Consider the following 17,495-nt stretch of genomic DNA (forward strand, 5'->3'; position numbering starts at 1 on the left):
TTAGAGTCACCAGTTAACCTAACCTGCATGTCTTTGGACTGTGGGGGAAACCGGAGCACCCGGACACGGGAAGAGTACGCAAACTCGACACAGAAAGGCCCTCATCAGCCACTGGGCTCGAACCCAGGACCTTCTTGCTGTAAAGCAACAGTGCTAACTGTGCCGCCCTACAAATATCTAAGTATAAGCATATTTAATGTGTTTCAGGATGGACTTTCCCTTTAATTTCTCAAATCTAACACTGTGACAGAGGAAGCAGGCTAAAAATCAAAAATAGCTTTTAGTGTATTTTTCAGGTAAACAGAATCTTTTGAGAAACATTTAAGAAAATGACTTTACTGTTTTATAAGAAAAGCACAACACACAATTAGTGTTTGGTTGGTTTGAGAAGCCTTATGAAAACAAAAACATGTTTGTGTAATAGGGCTACTGTGGACACCTTTACCACCATAAGCTGTAAACTGATACGCATGCGCAGTACGGTTCGGGCGGTGTCGTAAAACTGTGGTGAACTGTACTGCACGCATGCGCAGTGCAAATCGCCCAGTTTGGTTAGTCACTAACGCGTCCAGGTGGCAGTGGGATCTGGATAGATGGGATAATGAGAGGATGTGTGTGTATGTGTGTGTAAAAGACGGATAAAATGAGAGAAGGAGGATGTGTAAGAGGCGAGCGGACGCCAACTCGGAGCAGCAGCTGATGGATGCCGCGGGTCCGGCTGTGTCCCACGCCATGGAGAAGGAGGATGGAGATGCTGGAGATGCAGATCTGTCGCTGGAGGAGATTTTAACGCTGTACGACCAGCCGATCAATGAGGAGCAGGCATGGGCGGTGTGTTATCAGTGCTGTCGGGATTTATCCGTTTCGCATCAGCCCAGGGGTGTCAGAGGACCAGGAGATGTCAGAATCCATAAAGATGGCACTGTCAGGATACAAAGATCTCCAGGTATAAATACCATCATCATCATCATCTCAGATAATGAATGAATGAATTTATTTTTATTTCGAACGTGCATAAAAAATGTATGTAACTATTTGTACATACAAAAGAAAGAAAACGAGAAATTAAAAAATAAATAAATAAAATAACATAAAGAGCTAATAAGACATTACAAAACACCGCACATTGTTCGAAACAGGAGTGGGAAGAAGTACAATACTTTTTTAATTTCCCACCCCTTTTTAACTACCCCGAAATCCAAGCTACATTAATACACCTATAAAAATATATACCATATATACACTTCATGAATATCTATATAAATATGTAATTACAAAATTAAATATATACTACATACCATATATATATACACTTCATATAAATATTTAATTACAAAAACAAATATCTACTACATATCATATATACACTTCATATACCTATATAAATATATAATTACAAAAATATATATATATATATATATATATATACCATATATACACTTCATAAATATCTATGTAAATATATAATTACAAAAATAAATATCTACTACATGCCTGTCCCTGTAAATATGAATATATAAACTATTCCCATAAATATATACCATATACTAAGTTAGTTCTAATATAAAAATCAACCTTATTCTATTTATCCCTCATCATCCTCCGTTAACATACTTCCTCTTCTATATACTTGTTTAAAAATATTTTTGTACCTTTTTTTTAAACAGATTTATATTTGCACTTTGTTTTATTTCTGTCTCCAGTCTGTTCCAAAACATTAGCTTGTTTTTGATTCAACAGTTCAGATTCACGTGTTTGAATCGGCTCAAGCTATAATAATAATACAAAATAATTTTGCAGGAAATCAGTCAATCTGGCAACAACGCTTTTTTCTCTCTCTTCTGGACTGTTTCCTTTTGAACCGCTGTCCGGCACGCGGACGCTGTCGCGCGTGCAGATGTGACGTAAGAGCCTTGTTGTTAACAGCTGAGTATTTTTATACCGCAGCGCTGCTGAATTCTCGATCCTGATTGGTCAGAATCAGTAGTTCCGGCTTCAAACCGAATAACAGGTTTTCTGAATAATAACAGGCGCTATACATTGTTTCTATAGTAACACGCTTGTATAACTGACGCTCCTTATAATCTATAAAATTCAAACAGTGCATTATGGGATGTGCTGTGATGTAAGGAAAAGCATGAGACAGGCTGTGCTGTTTGTTATACCTGGGGGAAGGAAGGAGGGGTGTGATGGGCTGCGACGCACAACTGAGTGCTGCTAGCTATAAAGTGCATTATTTTCATATTACTGACTGACTGACTGACTGACTGACTGACTGGGTGGGTTGGCAGCATGGTGGTGTAGTGGTTCGCCCTGTCACCTCACAGCAAGAAGGTCCTGGGTTCGAGCGAGGGCCTTTCTGTGTGGAGTTTGCATGTTCTCCCTGTGTCTGCGTGGGTTTCCTTCACAGTCCAAAGACATGCAGGTTAAGTTAATTGGTGGCTCTAAACTGACCGTAGGTGTGAATGTGAGTGTGTTGCCCTGCGATGACCTGGCGACTTGTCCAGGGTGTACCCCGCCTCTCACCCATAGTCAGCTGGGATAGGATCCAGCTTACCTGCAACCCTGTAGAACAGAATAAGCGGCTACAGATAATGGATGGATGGATGACTGACTGGAGTGTGTTATTCTGCTTGTACTACAGCATCTGCCAGTGATTAATTACAACGTCTTATTTATTATCAAATGACACGTTGTGCATTTTTATTAGGGTTTATAGTTAGTTAATGCAGTGCAAACATCCAAGAGACAAATTAGATCTGGTTCTCAGCTACGTTTATAAGCAGTAATAAACAGTAATAATTAACAATTATTGGCAAGAAGGTCCTGGGTTCAAGCGAGGGCCTTTCTGTGTGGAGTTTGCATGTTCTCCCTGTGTCTGTGTGGGTTTCTTTCACAATCCAAAGACATGCAGGTTAGGTTAATTGGTGACTCTAAACTGACCGTAGGTGTGACTGTGAGTGTGTGTTGCCCTGAAATGACCTGGCGACTTGTCCAGGGTGTACCCCGCCTCTCACCCATAGTCAGCTGGGATAGGATCCAGCTTACCTGCGACCCTGTAGAACAGAATAAGCGGCTACAGATAATGGATGGATGGATGACTGACTGACTGGAGTGTGTTATTGATGATGATGATAGTTTATTTCGAACATGTAAACAAACAATGAATAAGTAAGCAGAAAACAAGAAAAGCAAAACAGCATTTGCACAAGAACACATAAAAAGCCACTAAATTATAAAATAAACCATAAATAATATAGGTAATTATAATATCAAAGCAAAAGAAAACAAAACAAAAATACAAACAAGGACTCACTAAGCAGTTTTGAGTTTACATGTCCGAAAAGGAGTGGGCTGAAGTAAAAACTTTTTTAATCCCACCCCTCTTCTTTAGTCAATATAAATTGATTATCTAGCTTCCTTTTATATATATACACACACACACATATATACACATACATACATACACTGTATATTACTTATTACTTCAACTATTCAGATATCAATTCTCTATGACTATATCAGATAAAGACAACCCCGATTCCAAAAAAGTTGGGACAAAGTACAAATTGTAAATAAAAACGGAATGCAATAATTCACAAATCTCAAAAACTGATATTGTATTCACAATAGAACATAGACAACATATCAAATGTCGAAAGTGAGACATTTTGAAATGTCATGCCAAATATTGGCTCATTTGAAATTTCATGACAGCAACACGTCTCAAAAAAGTTGGGACAGGGGCAATAAGAGGCTGGAAAAGTTAAAGGTACAAAAAAGGAACAGCTGGAGGACCAAATTGCAACTCATTAGGTCAATTGGCAATAGGTCATTAACATGACTGGGTATAAAAAGAGCATCTTGGAGTGGCAGCGGCTCTCAGAAGTAAAGATGGGAAGAGGATCACCAATCCCCCTAATTCTGCGCTGACAAATAGTGGAGCAATATCAGAAAGGAGTTCGACAGTGTAAAATTGCAAGGAGTTTGAACATATCATCATCTACAGTGCATAATATCATCAAAAGATTCAGAGAATCTGGAAGAATCTCTGTGCGTAAGGGTCAAGGCCGGAAAACCATACTGGGTGCCCGTGATCTTCGGGCCCTTAGACGGCACTGCATCACATACAGGCATGCTTCTGTATTGGAAATCACAAAATGGGCTCAGGAATATTTCCAGAGAACATTATCTGTGAACACAATTCACCGTGCCATCCGCCGTCGCCAGCTAAAACTCTATAGTTCAAAGAAGAAGCCGTATCTAAACATGATCCAGAAGCGCAGATGTCTTCTCTGGGCCAAGGCTAATTTAAAATGGACTGTGGCAAAGTGGAAAACTGTTCTGTGGTCAGACGAATCGAAATTTGAAGTTCTTTTTGGAAATCAGGGACGCCGTGTCATTCGGACTAAAGAGGAGAAGGACGACCCAAGTTGTTATCAGCGCTCAGTTCAGAAGCCTGCATCTCTGATGGTATGGGGTTGCATTAGTGCGTGTGGCATGGGCAGCTTACACATCTGGAAAGACACCATCAATGCTGAAAGGTATATCCAGGTTCTAGAGCAACATATGCTCCCATCCAGACGACGTCTCTTTCAGGGAAGACCTTGCATTTTCCAACATGACAATGCCAAACCACATACTGCATCAATTACAGCATCATGGCTGTGTAGAAGAAGGGTCCGGGTACTGAACTGGCCAGCCTGCAGTCCAGATCTTTCACCCATAGAAAACATTTGGCGCATCATAAAAGGGAAGATACGACAAAAAAGACCTAAGACAGTTGAGCAACTAGAATCCTACATTAGACAAGAATGGGTTAACATTCCTATCCCTAAACTTGAGCAACTTGTCTCCTCAGTCCCCAGACGTTTACAGACTGTTGTAAAGAGAAAAGGGGATGTGTCTCAGCGGTAAACATGGCCTTTCCCAACTTTTTTGAGATGTGTTGTTGTCATGAAATTTAAAATCACCTAATTTTTCTCTTTAAATGATACATTTTCTCAGTTTAAACATTTGATATGTCATCTATGTTCTATTCTGAATAAAATATGGAATTTTGAAACTTCCACATCATTGCATTCCGTTTTTATTTACAATTTGTACTTTGTCCCAACTTTTTTGGAATCGGGGTTGTAATTATATATGTATATCCATATGTCTACACGTAAGTTTACTACTAATTCCACGCTCACAATGGAGAAGAACAAGATAAAGACAAAACAAATAGACAATGACTCAAAAAAGAACAAAATTAAAAAAATACACCGTAAACAGCCAGTTATGATTAATCCCCTTCATCGTTATACCTTATTATTCTGCTTATACTACAGCATCTGCCAGTGATTAATTACAACGTCTTATTTATTATCAAATGACACGTTGTGCATTTTTATTAGGGTTTATAGTTAGTTAATGCAGTGCAAACATCCGAGAGACAAGTTAGATCTGGTTCTCAGCTACGTTTATAAGCAGTAATAAACAGTAATAATTGACAATTATTGGCTGAAGGCGGGCGGTACGGTGGTGTAGTGGTGAGCACTGTCGCCTCACAGCAAGAAGGTCCGGGTTCGAGCCCTGGGGCCGGCGAGGGCCTTTCTGTGCGGAGTTTGCATGTTCTCCCCGTGTCCGCGTGGGTTTCCTCCGGGTGCTCCGGTTTCCCCCACAGTCCAAAGACATGCAGGTTAGGTTAACTGGTGACTCTAAATTGACCGTAGGTGTGAATGTGAATGGTTGTCTGTGTCTATGTGTCAGCCCTGTGATGACCTGGCGACTTGTCCAGGGTGTACCCCGCCTTTCGCCCGTAGTCAGCTGGGATAGGCTCCAGCTTGCCTGCAACCCTGTAGAACAGGATAAAGCAGCTAGAGATAATGAGATGGATGGAAATCACAATTCCACCTTATCTTTGAATAGTTTTAGACCAAACTTCGTAGCATCTTTAGTGCTTTTAGGAACAGCATTTTCTTTCATCATTTGTAATTTTTCCTCACTTATGGTGACAAAGCAATTGGTCGCCATTTTGCTGAGTGGCTTGAGGTGATTATTGAGAAATAGTCCGAATCTCTCGACCAATCAGTGCTGGCGATTTCCAGTAATCACTTCCATGTTTATACTAAACAGTAATTCTCTCACCAACATCTCTCTCTCTCTCTCTCTCTCTCTCTGGCTCTCAAAATTGCAGCCTTTTACACAGAAACACAGAAAGCATGAACTCTTCAGTCCCGAAGATTTTCCTGAGCTGGGGAGCTTTGATAATCCCCAAAGTGGATTATTTTCCCAGAACAGCATGACCCGAAGTGTGTTACTCAGTTTGTACTGTCTATTCTTCTTCAATTACGACTCTAGATATTATCTTCTAGGGCGGCACGGTGGTGTAGTGGTTAGCGCTGTCGCCTCACAGCAAGAAGATCCTGGGTTCGAGCCCAGCAGCCAGCAAAGGCCTTTCTGTGCGGAGTTTGCATGTTCTCCCCGTGTCTGTGTGGGTTTCCTCCGGGTCCTCCAGTTTCCTCCACAGTCCAAAGACATGCAGGTTAGGCTAATTGGTGACTCTAAATTGACCGTAGGTGTGAATGTGAGTGTGAATGGTTGTCTGTGTCTATGTGTCAGCCCTGTGATGACCTGGCGACTTGTCCAGGGTGTACCCCGCCTCTCGCCCATAGTCAGCTGGGATAGGCTCCAGCTTGCCTGCGACCCTGTAGGACAGGATAAGCGGCTACAGATAATGGATGGATGGATCTGAGCAGCATATTACATAAGAGAGCACTTTTCAGATGAAAAAAGAAAACATAATGAAGGCTACTGGGTTTTGGTGCAAAATGAAGAACTGTCCAGAAGAACTGTGGCTGGGTCTGTAAAATGCTCAGTAAAACCTACAGCTCATTTCTTTATAAAACTGCACTCACTGTACCTTTTTTTTTAAAGCAAAAGGTCGTCTTACACCAAATACTGACTTTGTTTCATTTATTATGGCTTACTGTTTATTGTATTGTTGAAACATTTCATTTCAGTACTTTTAAGCCATTTTTCAAAACATTTTACGTTCTACCAACAGCACGTTTTTTTTTTTTTGCAATTTTATTACAAATTTGCAATTTGATTCAAGTTGATTTTATTTATACTTGCTTTTAAATGATTGATATTGGATTAAACTTATTCTCATACATTTCCACACAGGTGTATGTGATCAAACAAACAAAAAAAACATTTTTCCAAATGATTTAGGTGTGTATTTATTTTATGTGTCATGGCTTGGTTGATTATACTCTCGGCTAAAGTCACGCCTGAAGCTACATTACTCAGCCGTGACTCATTATAGGATGTGTCAGGGTGTGTCCGATATCTGTACACAATCAAACATACAGCGCGTTTCCTCATCCTTCAGGATTAGTTTGCAGGAGTGTTTCAAGAACAATTATATATTGAGATCCACAGGTCCGTAAAATTTAGCCCTTTGCCAGGTAGAATCTTGAATGTGGGTTGTAAAGCTGGACAACGACCTTCCAGTCCAGACTTGGGCAATATCGATATGGAAATTTTTGTTGACCAGATGTTCAGGGGGGGCGGCACGGTGGTGTAGTGGTTAGCGCTGTCGCCTCACAGCAAGAAGGTCCTGGGTTCGAGCCCCGGGGCCGGCGAGGGCCTTTCTGTGTGGAGTTTGCATGTTCTCCCCGTGTCCGCGTGGGTTTCCTCCGGGTGCTCCGGTTTCCCCCACAGTCCAAAGACATGCAGGTTAGGTTAACTGGTGACTCTAAATTGACCGTAGGTGTGAATGTGAGTGTGAATGGTTGTCTGTGTCTATGTGTCAGCCCTGTGATGACCTGGCGACTTGTCCAGGGTGTACCCCGCCTTTCGCCCGTAGTCAGCTGGGATAGGCTCCAGCTTGCCTGCGACCCTGTAGAAGGATAAAGCGGCTAGAGATAATGAGATGAGATGAGATGTTCAGGGGGTTTTTTGGCAAACATGCGATCATTCACGCCAATGATCACAACTGCATTGCCTTTTTTCCGAACTGTATAATGTGCCTGATATTTTGAAGCTTGTATTGTTAGAATAATTAAGCAGAATGTACGGAACATTGCTTGCTTTTACTTCTTTTGTCAGGAGACTGATTCCACCCCAAGATAACAGATAACATCCCTGATTCAGCACCACTACTAACCGAGTTGTTCTTTAATCCTTTAAAGCAGCAGTATGTAACTTTTGGCGAGTTGAAATGTTTAAAAGTGCATATCCTGGACCAATTTTGTGGGTTTTTTTTATATGAAAGTATGTCCCCAGGGTGGCCGCGGGTCCTTAAAAAGTCTTAAATTTAATTTTCCTAAAATAAGGCCATTAAAAAGTCTTAAATTGTCTTAAATTTCAAACCCCGTGGTCTTAAATTTTCAATCTTAAATTTATGGAGATTTTACTCAGTCATATCGTTAAAATGTGGTACACTTTGGATGGGGAAAAAGTTTAATCGTTTTTGATGCTCACAGTTATACCGCGCAGGCTCCGAATCCACCGGTTGCTAGACACGCACGTGCGTGACAACCACTCAGTGCCTGATCTGTTGTGTAAGTCCTATCGTGTGAGAGAGAGAGCAGCCCCGCCCCTCTCTACTCCCTGACTCTCCCTTGATCAACGAAGTCTGCGGGGAATTTGTGGTTATTATCGGTACAAACAGCGCGAATCACAACTTAAATGAGTGCGGTTCAGTTTGACATTATTGTCAGTCCGTTAGATAAACATTTCATTTTATTAAAATCGAAAATTAATATTTAGAGCCTGTGGGCTACAAAAATAAGTCATTAAAGTAGCCGGATGGACTTAATTGTGTAGTCGGCTGTATGGCCGGCAGCCGGCGCTTGTGGAAAGCCCTGTCGAATCAGCTCTGCGCATGCGCCGTGCGGCACAAAAAAAATGGCAGCCACCATGAAGGAAGGAGATCTGGAGTTTTCAAACATTTGCTTAAGTGTGAAATCGCAAAATGGTATTCTAGCGAACAACAAAATAGTAAAGATTCAGAAAAACAAATCATTCAGTGATCATTTTAATAGTGTAATTTCATCCGAACTAGGCCTAACGGTCGATTTAGAACTACAAAAAGTCCGTGTGTCGGACATTTTAAGTACCTTTGTAAAAGTTTTGCAAATGTTGCAGTCAGCATTTAAAATGCTAACTTAAAGTTTTTGTACAAGTTTCAGTTGATTAAACCGTCATTTTATTAAATGTGTCTGCTTTTGTAATAAAAAAGTACTGAAAGAAAAAGCAAACACAGCATTGCGATTTCTTATCCATCCATTAAAAAATAAATCCCTCCCTCCCGACTGAAAATTTTTTTGCTCACCCGGTGGACAGGAAACGGATTTTTTTTAAGGATGGCCTTGGATTCAAACATTGTGACTGCATTCTGATTGTCACATAGTTACAAGTTTATCCGATCCTCCTTATATTGTGTTCCGAGTGTGTGAATGCCTGTCAAGGAAAAGAAATGAAGTACTTCTACTAGAATAGTGTTTTCTGGTGAATGTTTACAAGAACAATAAGTTACATTAAATTATATAGTTGGGTTTTTTTTTTCAAAAGAATACGTTTTTGCGTGACTTTAGATTTGGTCTTAATTTTTTTTGGAACATGGTCTTAAAAAGTCTTAAATTTAACTTGGACAAACCTGTAGACACCCTGGTCCCTTTACACGCTCATCCAGAAGGGTAATTTTCCACAAGGCCATCTGTCTACAGCAGAAAAAAAATAAAATAACAAAACGCGTCTGGAAAAATCCCATGGGAGTCTGGAGCCAGATTCGTGACGTCACCTGCGGAAGCGCCAGCAGGCTGCGAGAGCTTTGCACGGTTTCAGTGCACAGCCTGTGTAGACCAAGCGCTCCCATTTCTCTCTCATTGTCCGGTCTTTTGGAAAACGATGAGTACTAATCCCATCAAGATTGGTGTTGCTACACCCTCCTACGATACGTCTGTTAACCATTTTAATAATTACGCGATAACGTTGAAGAAATTTGCAGAAAACCACCAGGTCGTTTTCTCATAAACAAACCAGCGTTGGCATAGGATTCAGAGGGAGGCGTCCCGCACGCGACGTCACGAAAATCAGCGTTTGCCGGGAAATCCAAATGCCGAGTTTTTTCAGAGGCGGACCAATTCGCCTCAAATGGCTTGATTTCAACTGAATTTTTCTGGTATTGTGTAAGGTAAAAAAAAAATTGCACAAAGTGCAGAATGTTACAGATATTTAACCAAAGTTTAATATAAAATAGGAGAATTACATTGATCTTGCTCCTAAATTTACCCGTGATATGCACTTTCAGAGTCCCTGATAGAAATACATTCCGCTATATGGATTAATTTAATAAATGAGACAGTCAGGTCCAAAGATCTTATTTTCTTAGAACAGAACATTTTTTTAAAATTCATCTTATACTATATCAGTTTGCCAATGTCAGTCCTGCGCGCCTTGGCGTGTGCACGTTAAGGTGCGCCTTGCGTTGCGCGCGCGCCGTCAACAAGGCCCACCTGTCTCTAATCAATAAACCATGTTTGGACTATTTAAGGGCGGCACGGTGGTGTAGTGGTTAGCGCTGTCGCCTCACAGCAAGAAGGTCCTGGGTTCAAGCCCCGTGGCCGGCAAGGGCCTTTCTGTGTGGAGTTTGCATGTTCTCCCCGTGTCCGCGTGGGTTTCCTCCGGGTGCTCCGGTTTCCCCCACAGTCCAAAGACATGCAGGTTAGGTTAACTGGTGACTCTAAATTGACCGTAGGTGTGAATGTGAGTGTGAATGGTTGTCTGTGTCTATGTGTCAGCCATGTGATGACCTGGCGACTTGTCCAGGGTGTACCCCGCCTTTCACCCGTAGTCAGCTGGGATAGGCTCCAGCTTGCCTGCGACCCTGTAGAAGGATAAAGCAGCTAGAGATAATGAGATGAGATGGACTATTTAAGGACTGTGCCGATGAAAGGACGGGATGAAGTATTACGCCGTGTCCTGTGTGCATACTAAGCCTTGTTCTCATTCCTGTGACTTCCTGGTTTTCGACTCCTGTTTTCTCGTATCTTGATCTCATCATGGGGCGGCACGGTGGTGTAGTGGTTAGCGCTGTCGCCTCACAGCAAGAAGGTCCTGGGTTCGAGCCCCGTGGCCGGCGAGGGCCTTTCTGTGTGGAGTTTGCATGTTCTCCCCGTGTCCGCGTGGGTTTCCTCCGGGTGCTCCGGTTTCTTCCACAGTCCAAAGACATGCAGGTTAGGTTAACTGGTGACTCTAAATTGACCGTAGGTGTGAATGTGAGTGTGAATGGTTGTCTGTGTCTATGTGTCAGCCCTGTGATGACCTGGCGACTTGTCCAGGGTGTACCCCGCCTTTCACCCGTAGTCAGCTGGGATAGGCTCCAGCTTGCCCAAGACCCTGTAGAGCAGGATAAAGCGGCTACAGATAATGAGATGAGATGAGATGATCTCATCATTGTTTTTTGCCTCCGATACTCTGTCCGCACCTCGATTTGACGTCCTGCCTGTTTTCTCCATTACTACCTCTCCTGTTCCTTTGGACGTTCACATCGCACTGTTTATAGTTAGTAAACGTATCTGCACTTGCATCCGTCATACTCGCACATCTGACAGCCAACAATTACCTTTTTTTGTTGTTGTTGTTTATTAAAGAACAAATCTTATCTGTTTAGTTACTTGAGTAAATTAGTTCTTGTCGTCACGTATGTATATCGTAGCAGCTATAAACAGTTACTCCTTTACCAGCCTGTTCTTAAATTCTTTTTTGAACACAAGAATACAACAAAAATGCCGATTGTTGTGTTACTGAGAAACTGCAAAGCACAAGTTTGTGTGCAGGCTGAAAACGTCAAGGAACAGCCCTAACCTCTGACTGTTACCGTAAAGCAGTCGTCAGTGGAAAAATTAGAAACTTCTTTATTAAGAATGTAGTGTAATTCCATGCATTGTAGCTGCATACAAACCCTGACCTTCCTTCTTTTATTTCTCCCTGCAGGAAAAGAGCACTCGGCGTCCGCTGTGGTTACGGTGAGTGAAGCTGTCTGTTCCTCTCAGTGTTCTTACAGTATTTTTGACTATTGAGATAAAGTTTGTATCTTTCAGAAGCGGGCTTGTTTGTGGTTAGAATAGGGCTACCGTGAAAATCGATTTGGTACAGGTCCAAAATACCGGATCATGAAGTACCAGTACTGTACCGATATAAATTTACACCAAGTATCTGCTTATTTTGTGACTGAAGATGCGTAAATCCTACCACAAAGACGAAAATGTAGCCCTGGAAAAGACATAAAATGCCGCGCTGAAACTTGAAATCGGAGCCATCTTTGATTTGAGATCCTCTCGCCACAGTCTCACGAGACATTGCGAGAGCTCGGCTGATCCAGCGTTCTGATTGGTCAAAAAGACTCAAAAGCAGGTCAGCCATTTTTCCTTTGCTGGCATTGGCAGCCTTTGTTGCTTTGTGTAATTTTGCCGCGTAAGTTAAAGGCCGCGGACTGCGCGTAGTCTGTAGTACTCTAGTGTAGTCACTTCTCGCTGTGAGACAACTTATGACTTTTTGTCCCAAGTTAACTATAGGGTGACTGAAAAGTGAGGTAGGAAACCTAGTTATGTTCGGTTTTCTTTGAATAAAGATACTGACAAGTTGTCAACAGTTTATTAATGTTTCTGTCATTATTGAAGAAGTTCAGAAGAATTTGTCAAATTGTTCAGGTACAGGTCCGGACCTGTACCTAAACCTCTGTACCGGTACCTGTACCTGATGTTAAGTTTAGGTACGCAGCCCTAGGTTAGAAGGTAGTGTTATGTTTTACAGAGAATAAGACAGATGCAAATAGTATAGTCAGATTTATATATGTGCTGAGACTGGGATTCACGCATACCGTTTTTTCACGGTGAATAATGTTTAATTATCATTAACGCAACAAGCAGAAGGGTAATGGTGGCTCAACGGGTTAAGGCATTGGGTTACTAGTTGGTGGGTTGAACGTTTGCGCCCCAGAACTGCCAAGCGGCCATTCCTGTTGGCTCAACCTGTCCTACACTCTCAGAAACTAACGTACATTATTATACATACAGGACCCTTTCTGATGGAATAAAAACATGTTCTGTTCCCTTCTAGCGGGTTTCATTCATTTGGTTTGATAGCATGCAATATTGTTAGCATATCACTTATCTTATGTCACTCCCTCTACCCAATGGAGAATGAGTGTTGAATATGGTTTATGATATTGCATGGTTGTCAAGGCAATATGACGTCACACATCAGAGACGTAAAACATCCGCGCTAGCGAGCGACTGTGACAATTTGTAAGCAAACATGGCCGCCAGGTTTGCTTCGTTAAATAGGGAACATTTTGAGAGAATTTTGAAAAAGAAAGACGCATTGAACACCCAAAAGTAATCTGTATTGTAATAATAATCTCATCTCATTATCTCTAGCCGCTTTATCCTGTTCTACAGGGTCGCAGGCAAGCTGGAGCCTATCCCAGCTGACTACGGGCGAAAGGCGGGGTACACCCTGGACAAGTCGCCAGGTCATCACAGGGCTGACACATAGACACAGACAACCATTCACACCTACGGTCAATTTAGAGTCACCAGTCAACCTAACCTGCATGTCTTTGGACTGTGGGGGAAACCGGAGCACCCGGAGGAAACCCACGCGGACACGGGGAGAACATGCAAACTCCACACAGAAAGGCCCTCGCCGGCCCCGGGGCTCGAACCCAGGACCTTCTTGCTGTGAGGCGACAGCGCTAACCACTACACCACCGTGCCGCCCAATCTGTATTGTAATAATAATAATAATAATATTGGTTGGCTTTTTTTCGTGGTATATCAGATATATTCCATTCAGCTACTCGTCTACGATTTGTTCAATTTCATGCTAGCTGAATGAAATATATCTGATATACCATTCAACACCAGTCAGTATTATTTAATTATTGTACCTATAGGCAGGGCTCGACATTAGCACTTGCCCGATGGCCCGGCTGTGTTTTTTACGTCTTTCGGGCAAGTTCGGGCCACTAAATTTGGCCAAACAGTGGCCCGGGCGGGCCAGTACATTTTCGATACATATTAACAAATTTTATTACTCATATTTTACCCAGAATTGTGAAGAAATTGTTCGCAAAATGCACCTTTTCGATACGAGGTCCGCCGTCTTTGTTTTCGTCCTGCTCCGCCCTGCGGCAGGAGTGTGTCGTCTTTGTGCATCTTCGGAGATGTTCGGTGCTGTTCGGAAGCGTCATTTTGGCGGGAAAATAGCATCTTGTAGACGGAGACGGTTGCGGCAAGGAGACCATCAGAACGGTGAAATTCAAATAGAAATATGTTCAAACTCTACGCTCCCCAACCTGGCCAAAGGCCAGGTCAACAGTTTAAATACGATCGTGCATAAATTAACTATCGGGTGTTAACGAACGGCTTCGTTTTGAACTCGGCAGCCAATCAGAGCGCGCGACGTCACGCTCGGTTTACAACTCGCCAAATCGTAAAACAGCATTTCAACACACGCACTTTAGCTTCAGATGGTGTAAAATCGTTCAGACTTTGTATATTAATATCAAAATTTCAGGATACACTGCCAAGAAATATGGCTACACATCTATCAACTTTTAGTGATTAAAGAATGAAGTATAAATGTTGGTTGCTATGACTGAAATAGAAGAACAGATAAAATAATGTGGTAAATTAGATCTGATCCCATATATTATTCAAATATCCAAAGATGATGAAATTTATCAAAATAGCCAAACTAGGTCTACATTAGTTCATTACAACAAAAAATAATAACTATTCTGACCCTCTCTGGTACAACCAGACCATGCTAAACCCAGTATACCCCCAGTTGCTAGGGTATCTGCTGTTGCCATGGCAACGGTTTATGCAAATGAGCTGAATTTGCAAAAATGCACTACTAGTTCCCCCAAGGACATATCCTGAAAATTTGGTGTTTATATCTTGTCTCATTAAAAAAATACAACATTTCACCCCTTTTTGGCTCACCTGAGCATACCTGTTAATTAGCTAATTAAATTAAATTAGGGTTATAAATCACCCCCGAGCAGGTAAGGCTTTGCAAAAATCTCACTAGATTATTCCCCAAAGTCCACCCTTTCAGGAAATATATGGTTTGTCAATGATTCTCATGACATTTTATTAATTAAGAAATAAAACTTCTTCATGGGCAATAAAAATGCCCATTTAAATCCAGCATGCTGAGGGTTAGTACCGTATGCCACCCTCACCTTTCAACCAGACTTGGGACTGGCCTGTGTGTGTCTTGTGGCTATTATATAAAGGTGTATTTAAAAAGTTAATTGTACCTCTATTTCTATTAGAATATCTACAGTGGTGAGAATTGAATATCTACAACGTTGAGAATATATGAGCCAAAGTTGAAACCATGACAAAAAAGGAAAATATGTCTACATAACACAGGGTGGGTTACAGGCAAAGCTTATTCTATAAACAAGTTAGTTGCATGGTGAGGCAAAACTTAGCTTATTCTAAAACTTATGCAAACAACTCATCTCATCTCATTATCTCTAGCCGCTTTATCCTGTCCTACAGGGTTGCAGGCAAGCTGGAGCCTATCCCAGCTGACTACGGGCAAAAGGCAGGGTACACCCTGGACAAGTCGCCAGGTCATCACAGGGCTGACACATAGACACAGACAACCATTCACACTCACATTCACACCTACGGTCAATTTAGAGTCACCAGTTAACCTAACCTGCATGTCTTTGGACTGTGGGGGAAACCGGAGCACCCGGAGGAAACCCACGCGGACACGGGGAGAACATGCAAACTCCACACAGAAAGGCCCTCGCCGGCCACGGGGCTCAAACCCGGACCTTCTTGCTGTGAGGCGACAGCACTAACCACTACACCACCGTGCCGCCCCTATACAAACAACTGTTAATGTAAAACAGTAATCAACGGCATGTGTTAAACGAACAGAGAACAAGAACAAAGGAAATTTTTTATGTAACTAAGAAATTGATAGAACAAGAAATGCAAACAATAAAATATCAATGTGAACAAACAATAAAGATATAATAATGTTAGCAAAATATGAATAATCTTATTTTCATTAATTTCACCTTAAAATGCACCAGAATGCACGAATGTGAATTGAAAAATCAATTTTCCAGGGGAGGGCCCCTGGACCCCCCTCTTTGTGCAAGCACCTGTGGTGCTTGCAGCAGCTGCCTGTGGCAGCTGTGGTTCAGGTACCGTGCGCATTCGGGCCACCACATTTTCCATTTGGGCCAGTAACTTTTCAATTCCACTGGTCCAATGGGCCACCAGTGGTAAATGCTTAATGTCTAGGCCTGTATAGGGGTACAACGGCTTGTCACTGAGGCAGTACACTCTAAGGTACGGATTTGTACCCTTTATATACTGCTCAGGAACAGATATGGACCTTTTTGGCCCTAAAAAGGTACACGTAACGTCCAGTAATGAGCCATCGGTGATACAGTAGTGTAGCTTGTACTTTGGGGGACAGAAATGGACTCCTACTGTACCCCTATTTGTAACAGTGTATTCACATCAACTCCACATAGAAGTGGGAAAAAGATGTAAAAAGAAGTATCCATCCATTCATTATCCATAAGTGCTTATCCTGTGCAGGGTCGTGGGCAAGCTGGAGCCTATCCCAGCTGACTATGGGCGAAAGGCGGGGTACACCCTGGACAAGTCGCCAGGTCATCACAGGGCTGACACATAGACACAGACAACCATTCACATTCACACCTACGGTCAATTTAGAGTCACCAGTTAACATACTTTCATAAAAAAAAAAAAACGAAGTTGGTCCAGAATATGCCCTTTAAGGCCCAAAGGCCATCTTGGACAACACAGAGTTTTTCCCAGATATGAATAATTTATTTAGTGGCATACAGATAACATTGGTGACTGACAACTTGCGCTACGTTCACACTGCAAGGCTTAATGCTCAATTCCGATTTTTTTTGTGAAATCCGATTTTTTTGTGAGGTCGTTCACATTAACAAATATATGCGACTTGTATGTGATCCTTAGTATGAACGAAAAGCGACCTAAAAGTGTTCCGCATGCGCATTGCAGGATACGACGACGTCACACGCAGTGAGCATGGCCAGTGTTTACAGAAGTAAAACCGCCCGGTTGCGGTATGACCCATCCAATCTAGCTTGAATAGCTGCATCCCCCCAAATGGAAATCAGCTCCCTAACCTCTGCGTCCTTCCATTGAGAAGATTCTGAACCTTCACAGCCCGAAGCGTCCCTCGCATTGATGTCATGCGCAGGGGCGCAGATATGTTTTTTGAACTGGGAGGGACAAAAAACTGGGGGGGGACAAAGCTGCCAGCAAACCAACCCCAACCCTGATATGCCTGTCAAACTTGTTGTTAGTAACCATAGCAACCAAGCTCGAGCTCGCAACCTGTGCAGTCTGCGCAGCTCAACCAACCGAATATCAGTCTTTGTTTTATGTGAGTTGTTG

General features: G+C 42.2%; 1 protein-coding gene across 1 annotated transcript in view; it reads left to right on the forward strand.

Moving 5' to 3' along the window:
- Nucleotides 1-562: 562 nt before the first annotated feature.
- Nucleotides 563-17,495, forward strand: part of spire1b (spire-type actin nucleation factor 1b) — an 80,169-nt gene continuing 63,236 nt past the window's right edge. Inside the window, exons 1-2 of the mRNA XM_060900303.1 lie at nt 563-946; nt 11,992-12,023. Coding sequence (XP_060756286.1) covers nt 658-946; nt 11,992-12,023 — 321 coding nt within the window. The 5' untranslated portion in view covers nt 563-657. The remainder of the gene's footprint in view (nt 947-11,991; nt 12,024-17,495) is intronic.

Source organism: Neoarius graeffei, chromosome 19, assembly GCF_027579695.1.
Source record: "Neoarius graeffei isolate fNeoGra1 chromosome 19, fNeoGra1.pri, whole genome shotgun sequence".
NCBI classification, from domain to species: domain Eukaryota; kingdom Metazoa; phylum Chordata; class Actinopteri; order Siluriformes; family Ariidae; genus Neoarius; species Neoarius graeffei.